The 14,495-nt window shown below is 37.3% G+C and overlaps 2 protein-coding genes and 1 long non-coding RNA gene across 6 annotated transcripts; 1 reads left to right on the top strand and 2 right to left on the bottom strand.

Moving 5' to 3' along the window:
- Positions 1-296: 296 nt before the first annotated feature.
- LOC146449625 (uncharacterized) lies at positions 297-4,369 on the bottom strand. Of its 4 annotated transcripts, none has more exons than XM_085101560.1 (2): positions 4,263-4,369; positions 297-1,126 (listed from the first exon to the last, which is right to left on the bottom strand). In XM_085101560.1, exon 2 carries the CDS (start codon positions 1,102-1,104, stop codon positions 610-612), a length of 495 nt encoding a protein of 164 aa, XP_084957686.1. In that variant the 5' UTR covers positions 1,105-1,126; positions 4,263-4,369; the 3' UTR covers positions 297-609. The 4 variants fall into 4 exon arrangements, with proteins under 4 accessions (XP_084957686.1, XP_084957690.1, XP_084957687.1 ...); XM_085101564.1 differs by lacking the exon at positions 4,263-4,369 and adding an exon at positions 4,135-4,184; XM_085101561.1 differs by lacking the exon at positions 4,263-4,369 and adding an exon at positions 3,195-3,312.
- A 515-nt stretch (positions 4,370-4,884) lies between these two features.
- On the bottom strand, positions 4,885-9,709 carry LOC146449624 (uncharacterized). Its single transcript, XM_085101704.1, has 3 exons — positions 9,054-9,709; positions 8,211-8,447; positions 4,885-6,380 (listed from the first exon to the last, which is right to left on the bottom strand). The coding sequence occupies exons 1-3, from the start codon at positions 9,415-9,417 to the stop codon at positions 6,124-6,126; spliced, it is 858 nt and encodes a 285-aa protein (XP_084957830.1). The 5' UTR covers positions 9,418-9,709; the 3' UTR covers positions 4,885-6,123.
- Positions 9,710-11,756: 2,047 nt separating this feature from the next.
- LOC146449623 (uncharacterized) lies at positions 11,757-13,451 on the top strand. The gene is made up of 4 exons (XR_014860697.1): positions 11,757-12,125; positions 12,558-12,621; positions 12,920-12,981; positions 13,262-13,451. It is a non-coding gene; the product is annotated as an uncharacterized LOC146449623 (long non-coding RNA).
- Positions 13,452-14,495: the final 1,044 nt, after the last annotated feature.

Genomic DNA, 14,495 nt, shown 5'->3' with positions numbered 1-14,495 from the left:
AAAGCTGACTTTCACTACTTTACAAAGTATTTTAACGGCACACTAAGCCGTGGAATATCATAATATGGGGGATACGCGGGGTCACCTAACATGGGGAAATTCCCTTCATAGGGGTAGTTGGTCATGTCCTTGTCCACACGTAAAAATGTGCAAAACACTAGGTAAGGGAAGTGCTGTCATACTCAGTGAGGGAAAACCGGCCATGACTGAATCGTAGATCTGATCACAAACAGTTTATTTTTAACCTTTAATTTCACTTCCATGGGTTGTTTTATAGATGCACTATAGTTTAAAGATTTGATTCACAGTCCAGGCTTCCTTTGAATCTCTCTTCATTACAAAACATGAATGTCTTCTGGCACGACTCATGAGTTATTAGAAAGACTTTTTAGAGCCTGGGCCATTATTCGGTTCTCAGGAGGTACTGATGTTTTTTTATAAACATGAATGTTTAGGGACTTGTTTCAGTCTTGCTATCTGCTTTAGAATCTCTTGAGAGTCAGGTAATTGGCAATGTACCCACGGAATAACTTAGAAGTAATGCTGAATCAACTTGGTAAAGTTCAGTTTACAAATGCAACACTTTTCGCTGTTATTACAGATTTTGTTTTACTTCATGTGAAATTCATCGTAGTGTTGCACTCCCTCGTGAGCAGAATCAAAAATAAATTTACATATTTTACAAACATAGTTTGCGTCAAGCCAGTCCAAGAGTGTGGTTCTTCTACCGTCGATCACCCACGCCGACACTCTCTTGTCCTTTCGTAAAATCTTCGCCAATTCTTCGTAACGCCGACCCTCGCCCGAAACCAAATACACATCGGGCTTCTTGAATCGGGAAAAGTCGTACGAACTGGCGTAGTAAACGAGTATGTCTTCGACAGCGTTCGGAAACGTGGTGAGAGACGAGTGCTTTACGACGACTGGCCGACCATCGTCGTATTGCTTTTTATCGGGAATAGTGCTGCGAAGATGGTTAACATCGGAGTCTTTTCGGTGAAATATGTGAATTTCGATTTGGCTCCGTGATGGGAATCGTATGTCCCGCAAAAAATCCTTACACGCCTCCCACTCTATGAAGAACACTGTGTATACAAATGTCATCTTTCACGAACAAACCCAATGTCTGAAAGAATAAATAAACGGCTATGATGATAAGGAAAAGAAGCTGAATGTGGAAAATAATTGTTGGTAAATGTGATAGCGCTTTAACAGTTCCAAAGAGAGCATTTACAGCCAGTAGTTTATCAAAGAGATTATTGAACGAAGCAGTAAAATTCACGAACGGAAATTCATAGTTTTTATCTCTCCAGTTGGAAACAACAAAGATCATCCCAAATTTATTTTACAGAATATCCGACGAGAAACAAACAATACGGCTCAATTGCTTCCGATTGGTATCAACTGTCTCTATTATCTCAGGGATAAAAAAACTATTTCAGGGCCAAGTCCGTCAAGTCCTTGTATTTAGACTTACATCGTACCTTGGTATAAAACTATAGACAAACAAGAGATGCTAGGGACAATTTTTCGAGAAATCATTTAACCAATTTGAAAATATCCTCAACGCGACGAAAACAGCTCTAATACAAGAGATAAATCATTAATTTTAAAGCTACATAGGCTTAAGATAAACAATGAAACAAAAAGTCGAAAATATCGCCAGTAAGGCGTGGTTTTCACTAGCGAACGACGCAAGCTCGCGGCGGGCAGACAGAAGCATAGCTAATAATGGAAAGTGAAAAGGTTACCACTAAGAATCATTGAGATATAAGTAAAAGCGCATAAAGAAGACGAAAATTTGCACTCTTGTGCTTTCGTTAATAGGGATCTTCGGATTGAACTACGAGACCGTACGGGATTGAGTACGAGGACGACTTTTCAAATCTAGTTTGCGCGGTTTAGATAACCACTTCACACCAATCTTTTTTCTAGAGTCTCCTTATCTGCTGGTAAACCGCAACAGGAAGGAGCGAGAGTTCTGGGGATGTTACTGATTTGATACTTGAAAGTCGTACTCGTTCTCTGATCTGTAGTTCCCTAATACTTGCGCCGAGCCCGCTTTGACATTTACAGATGAATGTTGTGAAGCTTCCTCCTGACTTGCGTCACCCGTGAAAACCAGACATCAAGTTATATCAGTATTCTGCTTACCACTGAGCTGTGAATTAATCACATACTACTTGATAAAAGAGCGGCCAACATTAATAAATTGACTGGAGTCTGTTTTTACAGCTGTTTTCAGTTATCCTTAACTTCTACTTTTTTCCATTATTCGATTGAAATAACGAGAACATGTTTTCTTTAGTTTTCAAAATAAATCCACAAAAGATTTATGTTTTTCTATCGAAGTAAACAAAAAAAAAACAATGTTTTGGTCAATCAGAGCATCCATTTTGTATGGTCCATTTTATACAATTAAGGTGAATGCTTCTTAGCAAAATTAATTCTTTTATCGTAACAAGCTTTATGTCCACCTGGTTTTTTTTTTCTTCTCTCCCTTCATGACACTCGAAAACATAAAATACAATTCATTTTTACGTCAGTCGGAAGCATAACAAATTCTGTTGATAGCTGGTAGTTTATTATGCATAAGCTAAATTCAACCGAATCATTTTGCGATGAATATTTATTTTCACCGTGCGTTTTAGACGGTAAATTTGTTGATTTTTTTTCTCGTTTATGCTTCAATTAGAGATTACTTTAGCGATCCATCGGTGTGTAAGAGAAACTGGAGTCGACTTCTCAGCGGCGTTGCTAAGCAACATGGCATATCTGATCGCTCTTGTGTATCATAGATAGCTTATTTTCTCTCTGGTTTACTTTGCCATGCAATTTTTTTCTTCAATCAAAAAAGCAAGCACAGGCTTTGAGTTAATGCGCAACTTTTAGCTGCTAAGAACTAGTTTGGTTTATTTGTAGTCTGTATTCAGAGCTTACACACTGAAATCAGTACTCAGGATTGCTTACGACTGTGCTCGACAAAACCAGTTCTAAGAATAAAACTGAGGGAGATTTTTTTTCTTAAACCACCATTTTCTCTTAACAAATACAACTTTCTAGTCTCCAGGGAACGTGACATTACTGCCTTCAATTTCTTTCACTTTTCAATTTTAGGTGAGAATTCATATTTATTTAATTTTTTTCGCTCATGTGTAGTCAATTCTGCTACATCAAAGATAATTTCATCTTACCTTCAACGTACTTACTTTGGTATTGTTTGCATTAAAACATTTTGATCTCCTCTCATAAACCAACGCACGAGAAAAAGGCTAGGATATTAAACTGTTAAACGAGCTGATTTTGTGGAAGTTTTTTCCGTATAATTAAGCCAAATTTACATATGGGCCCACTTCCTTGCCGGAAACCGTCGACATCAATTGAACCAAAATGAGTTTTCTTTTCATCCAATCCGTTCCGGATAATTTAAAGGTGTTATTGCTTCATTAACCTTTCAATAGACTGCAGTCTACAATGCAAACTGACAGAAAGATAAACGATTTGCTGGTTATATTTTCTTTTACTCATACAAGATGACAGCAGATTGCTTTGGAAGTTTTTTTATATCATTTGTGATACTGAATTGACATATTGGCATTTACGAGCACTGCCTAACACATCTTAGAATATTTTTCCTTCATTCGTCACACTTCTAGTTTAAACTGAACCAGTTCGGTCAAAGGTTGTGTCTTTGAAAAAATAATAATAAAAACTGTTTTGAACGAGATTCTGGCTGCGTCTGTATCGACTGGTTTGCCAATTTTCTTCTTCCTCTTAAAGATAAGCCGGTCTTTCTCCTCGGCACATCAAAGAAGATTGACTAAACATCTAGACCATGCAGCAACAAACTTGATTTTTTTGCTATCTCTATATCTATGCCTTGGCCGGAATTTCCCATCTGCCAAATTAAAAATTTATGACTGGAAAGCTTTTTCTTACATCTTCCTCTTGTATTCAATAGGATTGGAATTTTCACCGAGGGCTTAAACGTTTAAAACGAACAAAGAGTTTTGTAGCATCTATGTACACTAATAAAGGATGTATCACTCTAAAGAGTTTATATCTTACTGTTAAATTAAATAAAACGAAACGTATGAAAATAAAGTATTTCCTGCTTCGAGGATTTGTAGGCACCGCGAATACACAACAACTAACATGGATCCTTACGTCTCTTTCGTATAAACAAACAGTGGTGAAAAGGAAAGTTGAGTATCCATTGAATGTTAGTGTTAGCGAAGCAAAAAGTTAAAAAAAAAACTTACCTTTTGTTCCTGTATGTTTCAAGATGCTAGCACTTATTTGTCTGCGTCACTTCGGTTGAAAACTCTAGATGAGATAACACCGCCGAATTTTCGCTAAAATAATTTTGTGCGCCCGCTGGGCTGTGGCGTAATCTTAGTTTTATCAAAAATGATACAAAATGAATCTTATTGGCTGGATATTGACCTCAAAACATGTGAAAATTTATAATGAAAACAAAAAGTTATTTTCGTAATATGTGTAACAACCATTCTCCTGAAATTAAAAGATGTTGTTTTTACAGAATTAAAAAGTAACCCTGGGCATGGGAGACGAACCAAAAGTATTTTTCAGCAAAATATTTTATAATAGAATTGTACAATGCAGATATGCAGATATGCAATGTTTTGCGCAACGCTTAAATTTATTATTCATTCAGTCTCATAACTTCAAAGTTCTTTTAAAGATAATTTTTAAGCCAATGCTATGAATTATCTTAATGCATACTTGATGGTTTTTTAACACTAAAAGCCTGTTGAAAAAAATCACAAATTTAATTATGAAAAATATCGAAAAACGACCGCAACCACATAACCAATATCTTCCATTCATTTGGTCACACAGATTTCAAAATTAGTACTGCAGTGTCGGTAACCCTTGTTTTATTTAGATACTCAATTAGAAGGTTAAAATGCAACCTGAAGCTGATGCGCTAAACTAATCTAACCTAAATTATACAATAAAATCTACAATTTTATGCTATTAATTTTGAATAAAATTACACCTGTCTATAACTTTATTCAAACAACAAAACGACAGTGATCCACATAGTCCAGGCGGGTGCAATACAAAAACAAATAGCACTAAAATAATATATACAAAATATTAATTTACAGACTAAAAAAGCATTCCTAAGTTTAGTTTGTTATCGTGTGCCAGTGTACAAGATAACGGCTTGGCCCTGGGCGTGGCACTTAATACTTCGCTATTGTTTAAACTTCAAAGTTCGTAATTTAATCTGAGAATAACTATAAAACTCCAGTAAAACTGTCTGCTGCATTCACTCCCAAGAACGTTAAAAATCAAACTTCAAAAAAGCTAGCGAATCTTATTCAGTAAAATGCTACAAAACAAACAGCGCCATAGAGAAATCCTAATGAAGAACCTTTTAAACACAGGAAGGTCCGAGACAGTGATGGATTCAGAGCTTTTCGTAAGATGGGGGCCTGGAGTCAACAAGGGGATAAAGGGTGGAGTGGGATGTTGCAGAAAATCTTTGCCGAAGTTTCAAGTCCCCTTATTTCCGGTTCCAATCATGAATCCCTCTTTTCAAGGTAAAAGAAAAGCGAAATCACCTGTTTGTTACCTTCAAATTAATTTATCGTAAGGTATTACTATAGCTTGCGGAAACGCTGAGAAACGTTACTCTGTCGTGAAAAACAAAAGAAAAATAATAATAATAATAATAATAATAATAATAATAATAATACGAATTAATCCTAGGGCTTTCTAAATAGTTTCATGATAGGAATTTTAACACACACTCTGTGAAGTGATATATAGCTTTAGTAGTTTTGATGGATATAGTTTTATTGGGAAAAGATTACATTCCCTTTGGCAACATGGGTTACGCTGTGCGCCCCATGTAACTATTTTATTAAGCATTCGTACGTTTTACATTGATTCATAATAATAATAATAATAATAATAATAATAATAATAATAATAATAATAATAACATGTACTAATTTTTAAAGCCTATCGTCGACTAGAATCAAGCCCAAGGTGTGGTATTGTGATTTACTTTTGTCTGTGCTAAAAAAAAGCTAAGTTGTTGCCGTTCTTCGAACAAGCAGCTTTATACTTTGCGCGCTGAAACCTCGTTTACTTCTTACTAAGTTTACGTCGAATCTGTCGAGCTCTCACAGATCGTTCCCCGCACCCAAGCGCAGTACGCAGCATTTTCAACGCGTCACGCTCGTATCTCTCGTCATATTCTTCCTGCTCAGAGAGCCAATTGGCCAACAGAAACGTTTGACCCCTGCTGCTTCCGGTCACCTCCATGGCTTTTCTTTTGACTTCATTCTTGTCTTGAAATTTTATTACGTCTTCGTGAGTGACAACTGTCACTATGGTAACACCTTTCGGGGAAACAACAAAAGGAATTAATAATAATAATAATAATAATAATAATAATAATAATAACAACAACAATAATAATAATAATAATAATCTTTATTTCTATAGCTATTTCTACTAGTTAAGGTGATTCCATCGAATTGCATTGCGCATCCTTGCTGCGCATAATTTTCCGCGTCATTTAGCGCGCGCACGCACAACATTACGGGATTTCCTTGAGGTTAAGCTCGGCAGGAAAATAAATGGTCCTTTTCTTCTAAACGAGCACGGTGACACCCATTTTTTAATGCATCAATTTAAATGTCATACGGTTGACTACTATATATCGCGATTTAAAGAAAAGTTTAATACTCTACTTTGAGATATTTTTATTTGAATGCTTTAAAAAGCACGTATTTAGTTAGTGCTGCTTACGTGCACACGCAGCAAAATCTTTAATTTCTTTTATAATCTTTATTCCAGTTTAATTAAAATAGTTTGTTGTGTCAGATTAAAGTAAATTTTGGTTAACTGCTTCGATATTTTAATGCAAGAAATTAATTTTTCTAGAAATGATAGTTCCCTTTTCTGATTACTAGCGTTCCTAATATAAACCTCGTGGGTCGTCTATTTACTATAATAGCCATCCAGGTTGCACAAAAACGAGCACGGTGACCCCCATTTTTTATTGCATTTTTGTAATGCTCATAACATAGTCATGAACTGTACCAAGTCTTAGACAATTTTAAATACTCCTTCTTTTTCGATGGAATCACCTTAAGCAATAGCGCTTAACAAAACTACTAAAGCCCGCCGCACACGTGAGGAAAGAGCTGAGCAAAATGCCTCGCGAGGCAGATAGCTCAGCCGTTTCCTCTCGTGTGCGGCGGGCTTAAGATAGTTATAATACTCGTTAGTATAAAGACATATGAAAAATAAGAAACATTTCAAAGCAACGACTAAATAAAAGGGTCTTAACTCTGGTTTTAAAAGAACTTAGACAAGCTGTAGTTCTTATATCAACCGCGATAGATTATTCCAAAGTGTGGGTGCAATGATTGAAGGAAAACGTTATACAGCTGTTTCGACAAAGGTTGTCCAAAAAAGCGTAAAATCGTACGCGACAATGCCGAAAGGTATAGTCTGGGAAATACCCAATAAATTTCAATAAGAGCTCAGAATCCACAATGCTTCGACCTTACAGCGAAGACTTGAGATGGCGGGAAATATGGACTCAGAACTTTTATTGAAATTTATTGGGTATTTTCCAGACTACCTTTTGACATTGTCGCGTACGATTTACGCTTTTTTTGGACAACCTTTGTCGAAACAGCTGTATATGATTGAAAAACGTAGCCGAGTGATAAGACGTCGAACAGAAACAAGAATCATTTTAAAAGAAGAAAAATGAAGACTTTGAATGGGAAGCTATGTCATGTAGTGAGCAGGAAATGTCACACTAGGATACCCATAAAAAAAGGCGTGGGCGCTAAAGGGAGCACCCATGTAAGGACATTTCATGGCGTATGACGGAGGACTAACGCTCGAAACGTCAGTTTTTGTATCTTTTTACGGTGGCTGCTAATTTAATCTCTCGATAAAAGAAAACATTCATTTTCACTCCCCCACCGATGTAGCACCACAGTTTCGTGAGCAATTTTTTATTCCCCCTTAAAATTTATGTTTTGATAGTTATTCTTGTAAGAAGCAATGTCGACTTGACTTAACCAATTCATAGACGGAGCGGGGAGGGGGGAGGGGTGGGGTGCAAGAAAGTGAAGACTATAGTGAGGAAAAATAAAAGAAATTATCACCGAAGGCCTTGACATGAATGTATCTCCACGTAAACTCACCTTCTCTGTTCAAAATTTGCCGAACGAAATCAAATTTGTCGTGATATTGGTCATTCACAAACCGAATATCATTAGCCTTGATTACCCACAATACCACATGGACCTGGTCAGCAATCGGAGGCTTTTCGAGCCTGTGAGCAGCCTGGCCAGCTTTCTCAGCCATTTTATTTGCCCAGTCTCCTCGCTTTATATGCTCTCCCGGTTCAACATTGCCGTACAGAACTCGAAAGAGTTCATCTAAAGTAAAGAGTTACACACAATATATAAACGATTGTGAAACGTTAACTGGCTACTGTGGACGGAGAAGTGTATTGATAAGAAAGGCGAAACCAAGGGGGTGGGGGACGAGGAGTTGTTTGGCCGCATGGGGTCGTGAAGGGGGGGGGGGGGTTGGGCAAATGTGGGGCATATGAATTTAACTGAGATTTTTTGTTTAAATGCTCCACAGCAGGTCGTTTTTGAATGGTCAAAAGAGTCACTAAACGTCTTTGAATTTTTCTAAAATGTACACAAGTAATACGGTCAGATTTTACTGTCAAATCCCGGGCCTATGCCTGGCGGCCTCCCCCATAGTTTTGTTCTTGACTGAAAATTTCTGTGAAGTGCTAAAAATGACCATGAAACCCCTCCGCCGTAACAGTGGTGAGGGGGAGGGAGTGGGCATATCCCCGCTATAGACTCGAGATTCAAAAGTTCCTAGGAAACCGGAAGTGCCGTCGAAACCGAAAAGCTGATCGATTCTGTTTCCACGCTGTTCCACGAAATATATGTACGTTATAAAAAAACGAAAACATAGAAGTCAAAATTGTTTTAAAAGAAAGTATCATCATCATGAACACTTACTTTCTTCAGCATTGCTGAAATCGAAGTTAAATCCTCTTGTATCATTAAACACAAAACCTCCAAGTTGATTTCCAGCTGCCGATCGTGAGTGGAAATCTTCCAGAATTTGTGTTCCTTCGGCGCCTGATGACTGCTCTATAGCAGGGGTGCTTTCCTTTCCGTACAAGGACTTCCAAATCGTATTTACCAACGACGATTTTCCGGTTCCAGTCATTCCAAACACCGCGATTCGTATTTGCATGCCTTCCATCTCGCCTTCAAGGGCGTCCGTGAAAGTATGCAGTCCTTCGATACTTCCGGCTTTGTAGTTTTTGAGCTTCGCCTTCAAATCACAGATTTCCCTTTGCACCTCTACACTGGCCATTCTGTTTGACGGTATGTTGATGATATGCTAACTGATATTACCGTTGTCTGTTTGCTTTCTCTTCTTGGTTCAGTTCTAAAGCGAATGTGAAGTTATACGTCAATAATGAATATTTATCTTTGCGGGGATTCCCAGAAAACTTAATTTCTCGGAAACGACTTATCCCCAATCCCCTGATGCGTACCCAAGGTCAGTGATCTCGCCTCAGTGCTTAAAAGTTTTCAAGGAGTTCATTCACAATACAGTCATTCCAAGTTACCATGAACAAGTTAACATTCTATCCGGGCTTACTTGTCCGAGTTCCCCTGTTCACCTTCGAGGGTTCCGCGCGCGCAATAGCGCGATCGACCGCGCGTGGAAAGTTTTGCGCGTAGGAAGCTCCAGAGTGTTTGTAGCGATAATTGGTAGAATATGATACAAACTATCTTTTATCCCATGCCATAGAGAATACAGCCAATCAGAAAGCTAGAAACCCGTTGCATATTTTGCGGTATGCAACGGGTAGTGTTCCACGAAAAATCCCGGCGTTCCTTGCGGCCTACAAAGGCTTTTAAACATTTAATGAGCAGTATCTATTTATATTTTTTAATTTTTTATCAAAAATATGTACTTTCAAGAAACGTTGCCAACCTTTTGAATATTTTTCACGGATTATATTTGCTGTTAAAGTATTAAAGAGTGACGTTTTGTGTTAATTCAATGAGTGGCATGGGATAAATTAGTTATGCAAAGCTTTCTCGTTGTATACCATGAAATACCCCACTCGTGACTAGATTTTTCTTTGTTTACCCACTCGCCTAAAGGCTCGTGTGTATACTAGGAAAAATCTAGTCACTCGTGGGATATTTCATGGTATACCACTCGAAAGCAGTGTGCACCTAGTATGTATATTGTCATGGAATCCAAAATGGCGGCGCGCAGAAAATTTAACAGCAAAAATAGCCGATAATGAAATACTCTAAAAAAAGACAAAGGCTGATTTCACGGTCAGGGAAGTATATTTTCCAATATTTCGAAAGGCACGGCCTTTCTTCTTCAGGGTATGTTTGAGACTGACCCTGTGGCAAGATACGTTACAATTTAAACAGTTACAATCGATACCTGAAAAAAGGCTAAAGTTACATAAACAAAAACGTTACAATTTGAAATTTGAAAATACAACTGGTAAATAGGTATAAGCTAACGTTACAACGTGGTAGACGAAAACAAAATACATAACAATGAGTTAATTACATAACTTAGGAAGATGAAAGACGGGAAAAATGTGGGTTTGGAACTGTTTGTTTGTCCAAACCCACCACAGTTTCAGAACATTTTCTTTCTAACGACCATAACGCTTCTGACACGGTACTAATTCCTCTCGAACTCATCAAATCTAATCGTGACAGTGTACGCAAAGCTAGAGAGGCATACCTCATCGACAGAGGTCAAACTATTGAACCCTTAGGTCTTAATAGGAGAGATGAGACATGAACATTTTTCCCGTCTTTCATCTTCCTCAGTTATGTAATTAACTCATTGTTACGTATTTTGTTTTCGTCTACCACGTTGTAACGTTAGCTTATACCTATTTACCAGTTGTATTTTCAAATTTCAAATTGTAACGTTTTTGTTTATGTAACTTTAGCCTTTTTTCAGGTATCTATTGTAACTGTTTAAATTGTAACGTATCTTGCCACAGGGTCAGTCTCAAACATACCCTGAAGAAGAAAGGCCGTGCCTTTCGAAATATTGGAAAATTTACTTCCCTGACCGTGAAATCAGCCTTGCTCTTTTTTTAGATTATTTGCTTTACAATTTTTTTGCTGATTAGATCCTTTACTACAGGATCCGGTACTTTTATTTTGTCACGGTGGTCCTTGCAAACGCAGTTTATCACTGGTTTTTACTGATAATGAAATACAATTTTTACATCACTAAAATGCTATGTCCGCTTTTTAAATTAAGATTGAAATTAAGAGTGGATTTTCCCATAAAAACCTTCGTGAAACTAAAAAGTCAGGAAGGAAGAGGAAAATTCAGTAAGCCGGCGAAATTAAAGCCTACGAGCGATTGAAGGACAACAGAAATTGTTTGGTGATAATTCAGTCGCATCTCCCATGGCTTGAGTTTCTCCCTGCTTTGAGGATCCAATCTTCGCTGGTTCAGTCTCCGGGTTTTTTCTCAGTAAACATTTCTAAATTACAATTAGGGGAAAAATCCGAGGTTTGTTAAAATATGAAGAGCTACTCTTGTTAGCAAGAAGTTTTTTTAGTACCTACACCCCCGCCGATTTTTTACCGTTATCAGTTATTTCACTGCGTTCCCGAAAAGTTTTCCAGTTATTATACTTTAATATTTTTGCCCAGCCATCGCCCAAGCATTTGAACTTTAGATTTTCCTCCGAAAGGAAAATAACTGAGCGATTCGAAATTGAGGCTCAACATTTGAATTGTAGATTATTACTAAATTATTCGTCTTTTTCTCACACCTATCATCACCACGAGGAACTACAACGGTAAAACCTAACTCCGTCCTTATAGCTGTTTCCTGGACAAAATATTTCAAAACACTGATGTTAATGTTGCGGTTTATTTCATGGAGTACAGTCCATACCGCCATGACAGACTTCTGTTCATACCAGTTAAACTTGAAGCTTTCTTGAACTGATGGTCGGAAACCGACGGCGTTTCAGGACATTCAACATGGACGAATTCAAGATTCGAGAGGTATTTACCCGATATCACTCGTTTCCTATTTCGCTCGCATAGTACGTTGTTTAAAATTAAGTTTTTTTTATCGTAGAGTAAGTAGATATTGTTGTTCCTAAGAGTTTGTGGTTTAAGACAGTACCGCTTGTATCAAGTACTGAGCATGTAACGGTTACGAGTATTGCCTTTCCCCTGGATTGGAAGCTGTTACGTCCCAGTTTTAAAACTTTTGCATATTTGGTTCAAAGATTTGCTTAACAAATCAATGATTGAATTCGGATACAAGTTGTTTCAGTAAAACTTTTTGGTTGGCGAGCAAGGTAGTTAAGTCTACAGGAACTTTTGCAAGCTTTTGTACATGTCATCTTGAAAATTTTTAGCGACGGGATATGAGTCAATGATTGCCTCTTTCAGTATACAAACCGATATCTTTAATTTCTTGTTATTTAGATGCAGGAGATTTTGTGATTTGTATGGACAGATTTCCAAAGAGACAGAATTCTTCTGATCTCCGGTGAGTAGATTACGAGCATAACCATTCTTATTTTAAGAAACATTTTGTGTGTTCGTAAGAAAGCTAACAGATATTCTTGAATTACGATATTACCTTTTAATGATAGTTTAATTTACAAAATAAATAGCAGAACTCTAGAAATAAATAAATAGAACTCGTTCCACCTCTTCCCTTCCCACACCTCCCCCCTCTATCATAACACAGAATTAAAATGAACAAGAGGAAAATAGATTTTTCAGGGGGAAGGGGCGAGAGAGTAAACATTGTTTTCATGCTGCTATTGTTTCCTTCCATGCAGATACCACGCACAGAATGGCTCAATTTGGAAACTCAACTTCAGGATAAAGATCTATTAAAAAGGTGAGATATTAATTCGTTTGCAGAGTGATCAGAATCAAATTTCTCCTCAGATATTTTTATATAATCAACTGTTAGCCAGAGTTATACACGTACTGATTTCATTCCTGTGCACATTGTCACAGTCTCTCTGTCACATGACAAAAATACCGAAACTTTTGGCCCGTGGTATTTATAAAAGCTAGAAGAATTCTTCACATTTCCTATGTTAATTTAAAATTGCAAGGTCATTACATTGCTTGCATTTATTTTATTAATAGAGTTTTTCTGTTTTGGATGTTAGTTGCAAGTTTTATTTACAAGTCAAGAGGGAACAACAACATCGATCGGTAAAGAGAGTGGACTGGACTGCAGACTGCGGACAGAAGACTCCATAAATCAGTTGGCCCCAAGGTTAATTTCTTGAAAACTTTAACTTACATACTTAAAACTGATGGTTCAATTGTTCAAAAGCCGGATTAAAAGCTAATCCAGAATACCGCTTTGGTTTCACTTGCCAAAAACGGTTGGAAAAAGTATTTTAAAATAAAAAAAAATTCAGCGTTCTGCAATTCCCAATTTATGTTTCAGTGATTAAAATACAGGAAAATCGTCCATTCAAACTTGCAACTTATTCTGGATTAGCATGATCGTGTTTTGAACACTTGGGCCATGGTCTCCATAGTTTCATTCATAAGAAGGTCTGACTGAGTGCTTGTGGTCAATTCTCGGATATTGGGCAAAATTCAATTCATTTCTCAGCCTTAAGTTTACCTCTTCACTCTGGGAGAACACAGAGGGAAGTACTACTCAACAAATTTCATTTGAATCATTACACTTTTTCATTCGCACTCACAAGAGTTGGAATCATCAGAATCATTTTCCACCAATCAGGTAGATTCCTGCCACACTTTAGAATTTCATGCTTAGACTCTATGTTTAAAACTAACCTGTACAACATAACAAACACTGTACCACAGGAAAGTACTGCTCAGGAGCTTTCATTTGGATGGTCACACTTTAGGATTCACGTCCACAGACTCAAAAGTTAGAACCACCTTTACTGCATAGTACGCATTGCCACAGAAAAGTACTGCTCGGTAGCTTTCATTTCAGGATTTGATCCACAGACTGAAAAGTTAGAACTACCTCGTAACAGCACCACACGAAAGTACTGCTCAGTACTTTTCCTTTGAATTTTCACACTTTAGGATTTCTTTCAGGGACTCAAGTTGAACCACTTGTACAGCATAATAAACAGTAACACAGGAAAGTACTGCTCAGTAGCTTTCATTTGAATGGTCACGCTTTAGGATTTCATCCACAGACTCAAAAGTTAGAACCACCTTGTACAGCGTAATAAACAGCACCACCGGAAAGTACTGCACAGTAGCTCTCACTTTTTAGCATTCAGTTACTGACTTGTAATTCGAGAGTTCAACCATTAGTGTAGTGAACGTACGCTTCATGTCATACGGTTGCCAGGGTAAAAGCAAATGTTTTCACATTCTTGGAAGAGGAAACAAAATTTCTTAGCT

The sequence above is a fragment of the Pavona decussata genome, unplaced genomic scaffold, assembly GCF_977016875.1.
Source record: "Pavona decussata unplaced genomic scaffold, jaPavDecu1.1 SCAFFOLD_602, whole genome shotgun sequence".
NCBI lineage: Eukaryota > Metazoa > Cnidaria > Anthozoa > Scleractinia > Agariciidae > Pavona > Pavona decussata.
This window is presented reverse-complemented; position numbering and strand designations above follow the sequence as displayed.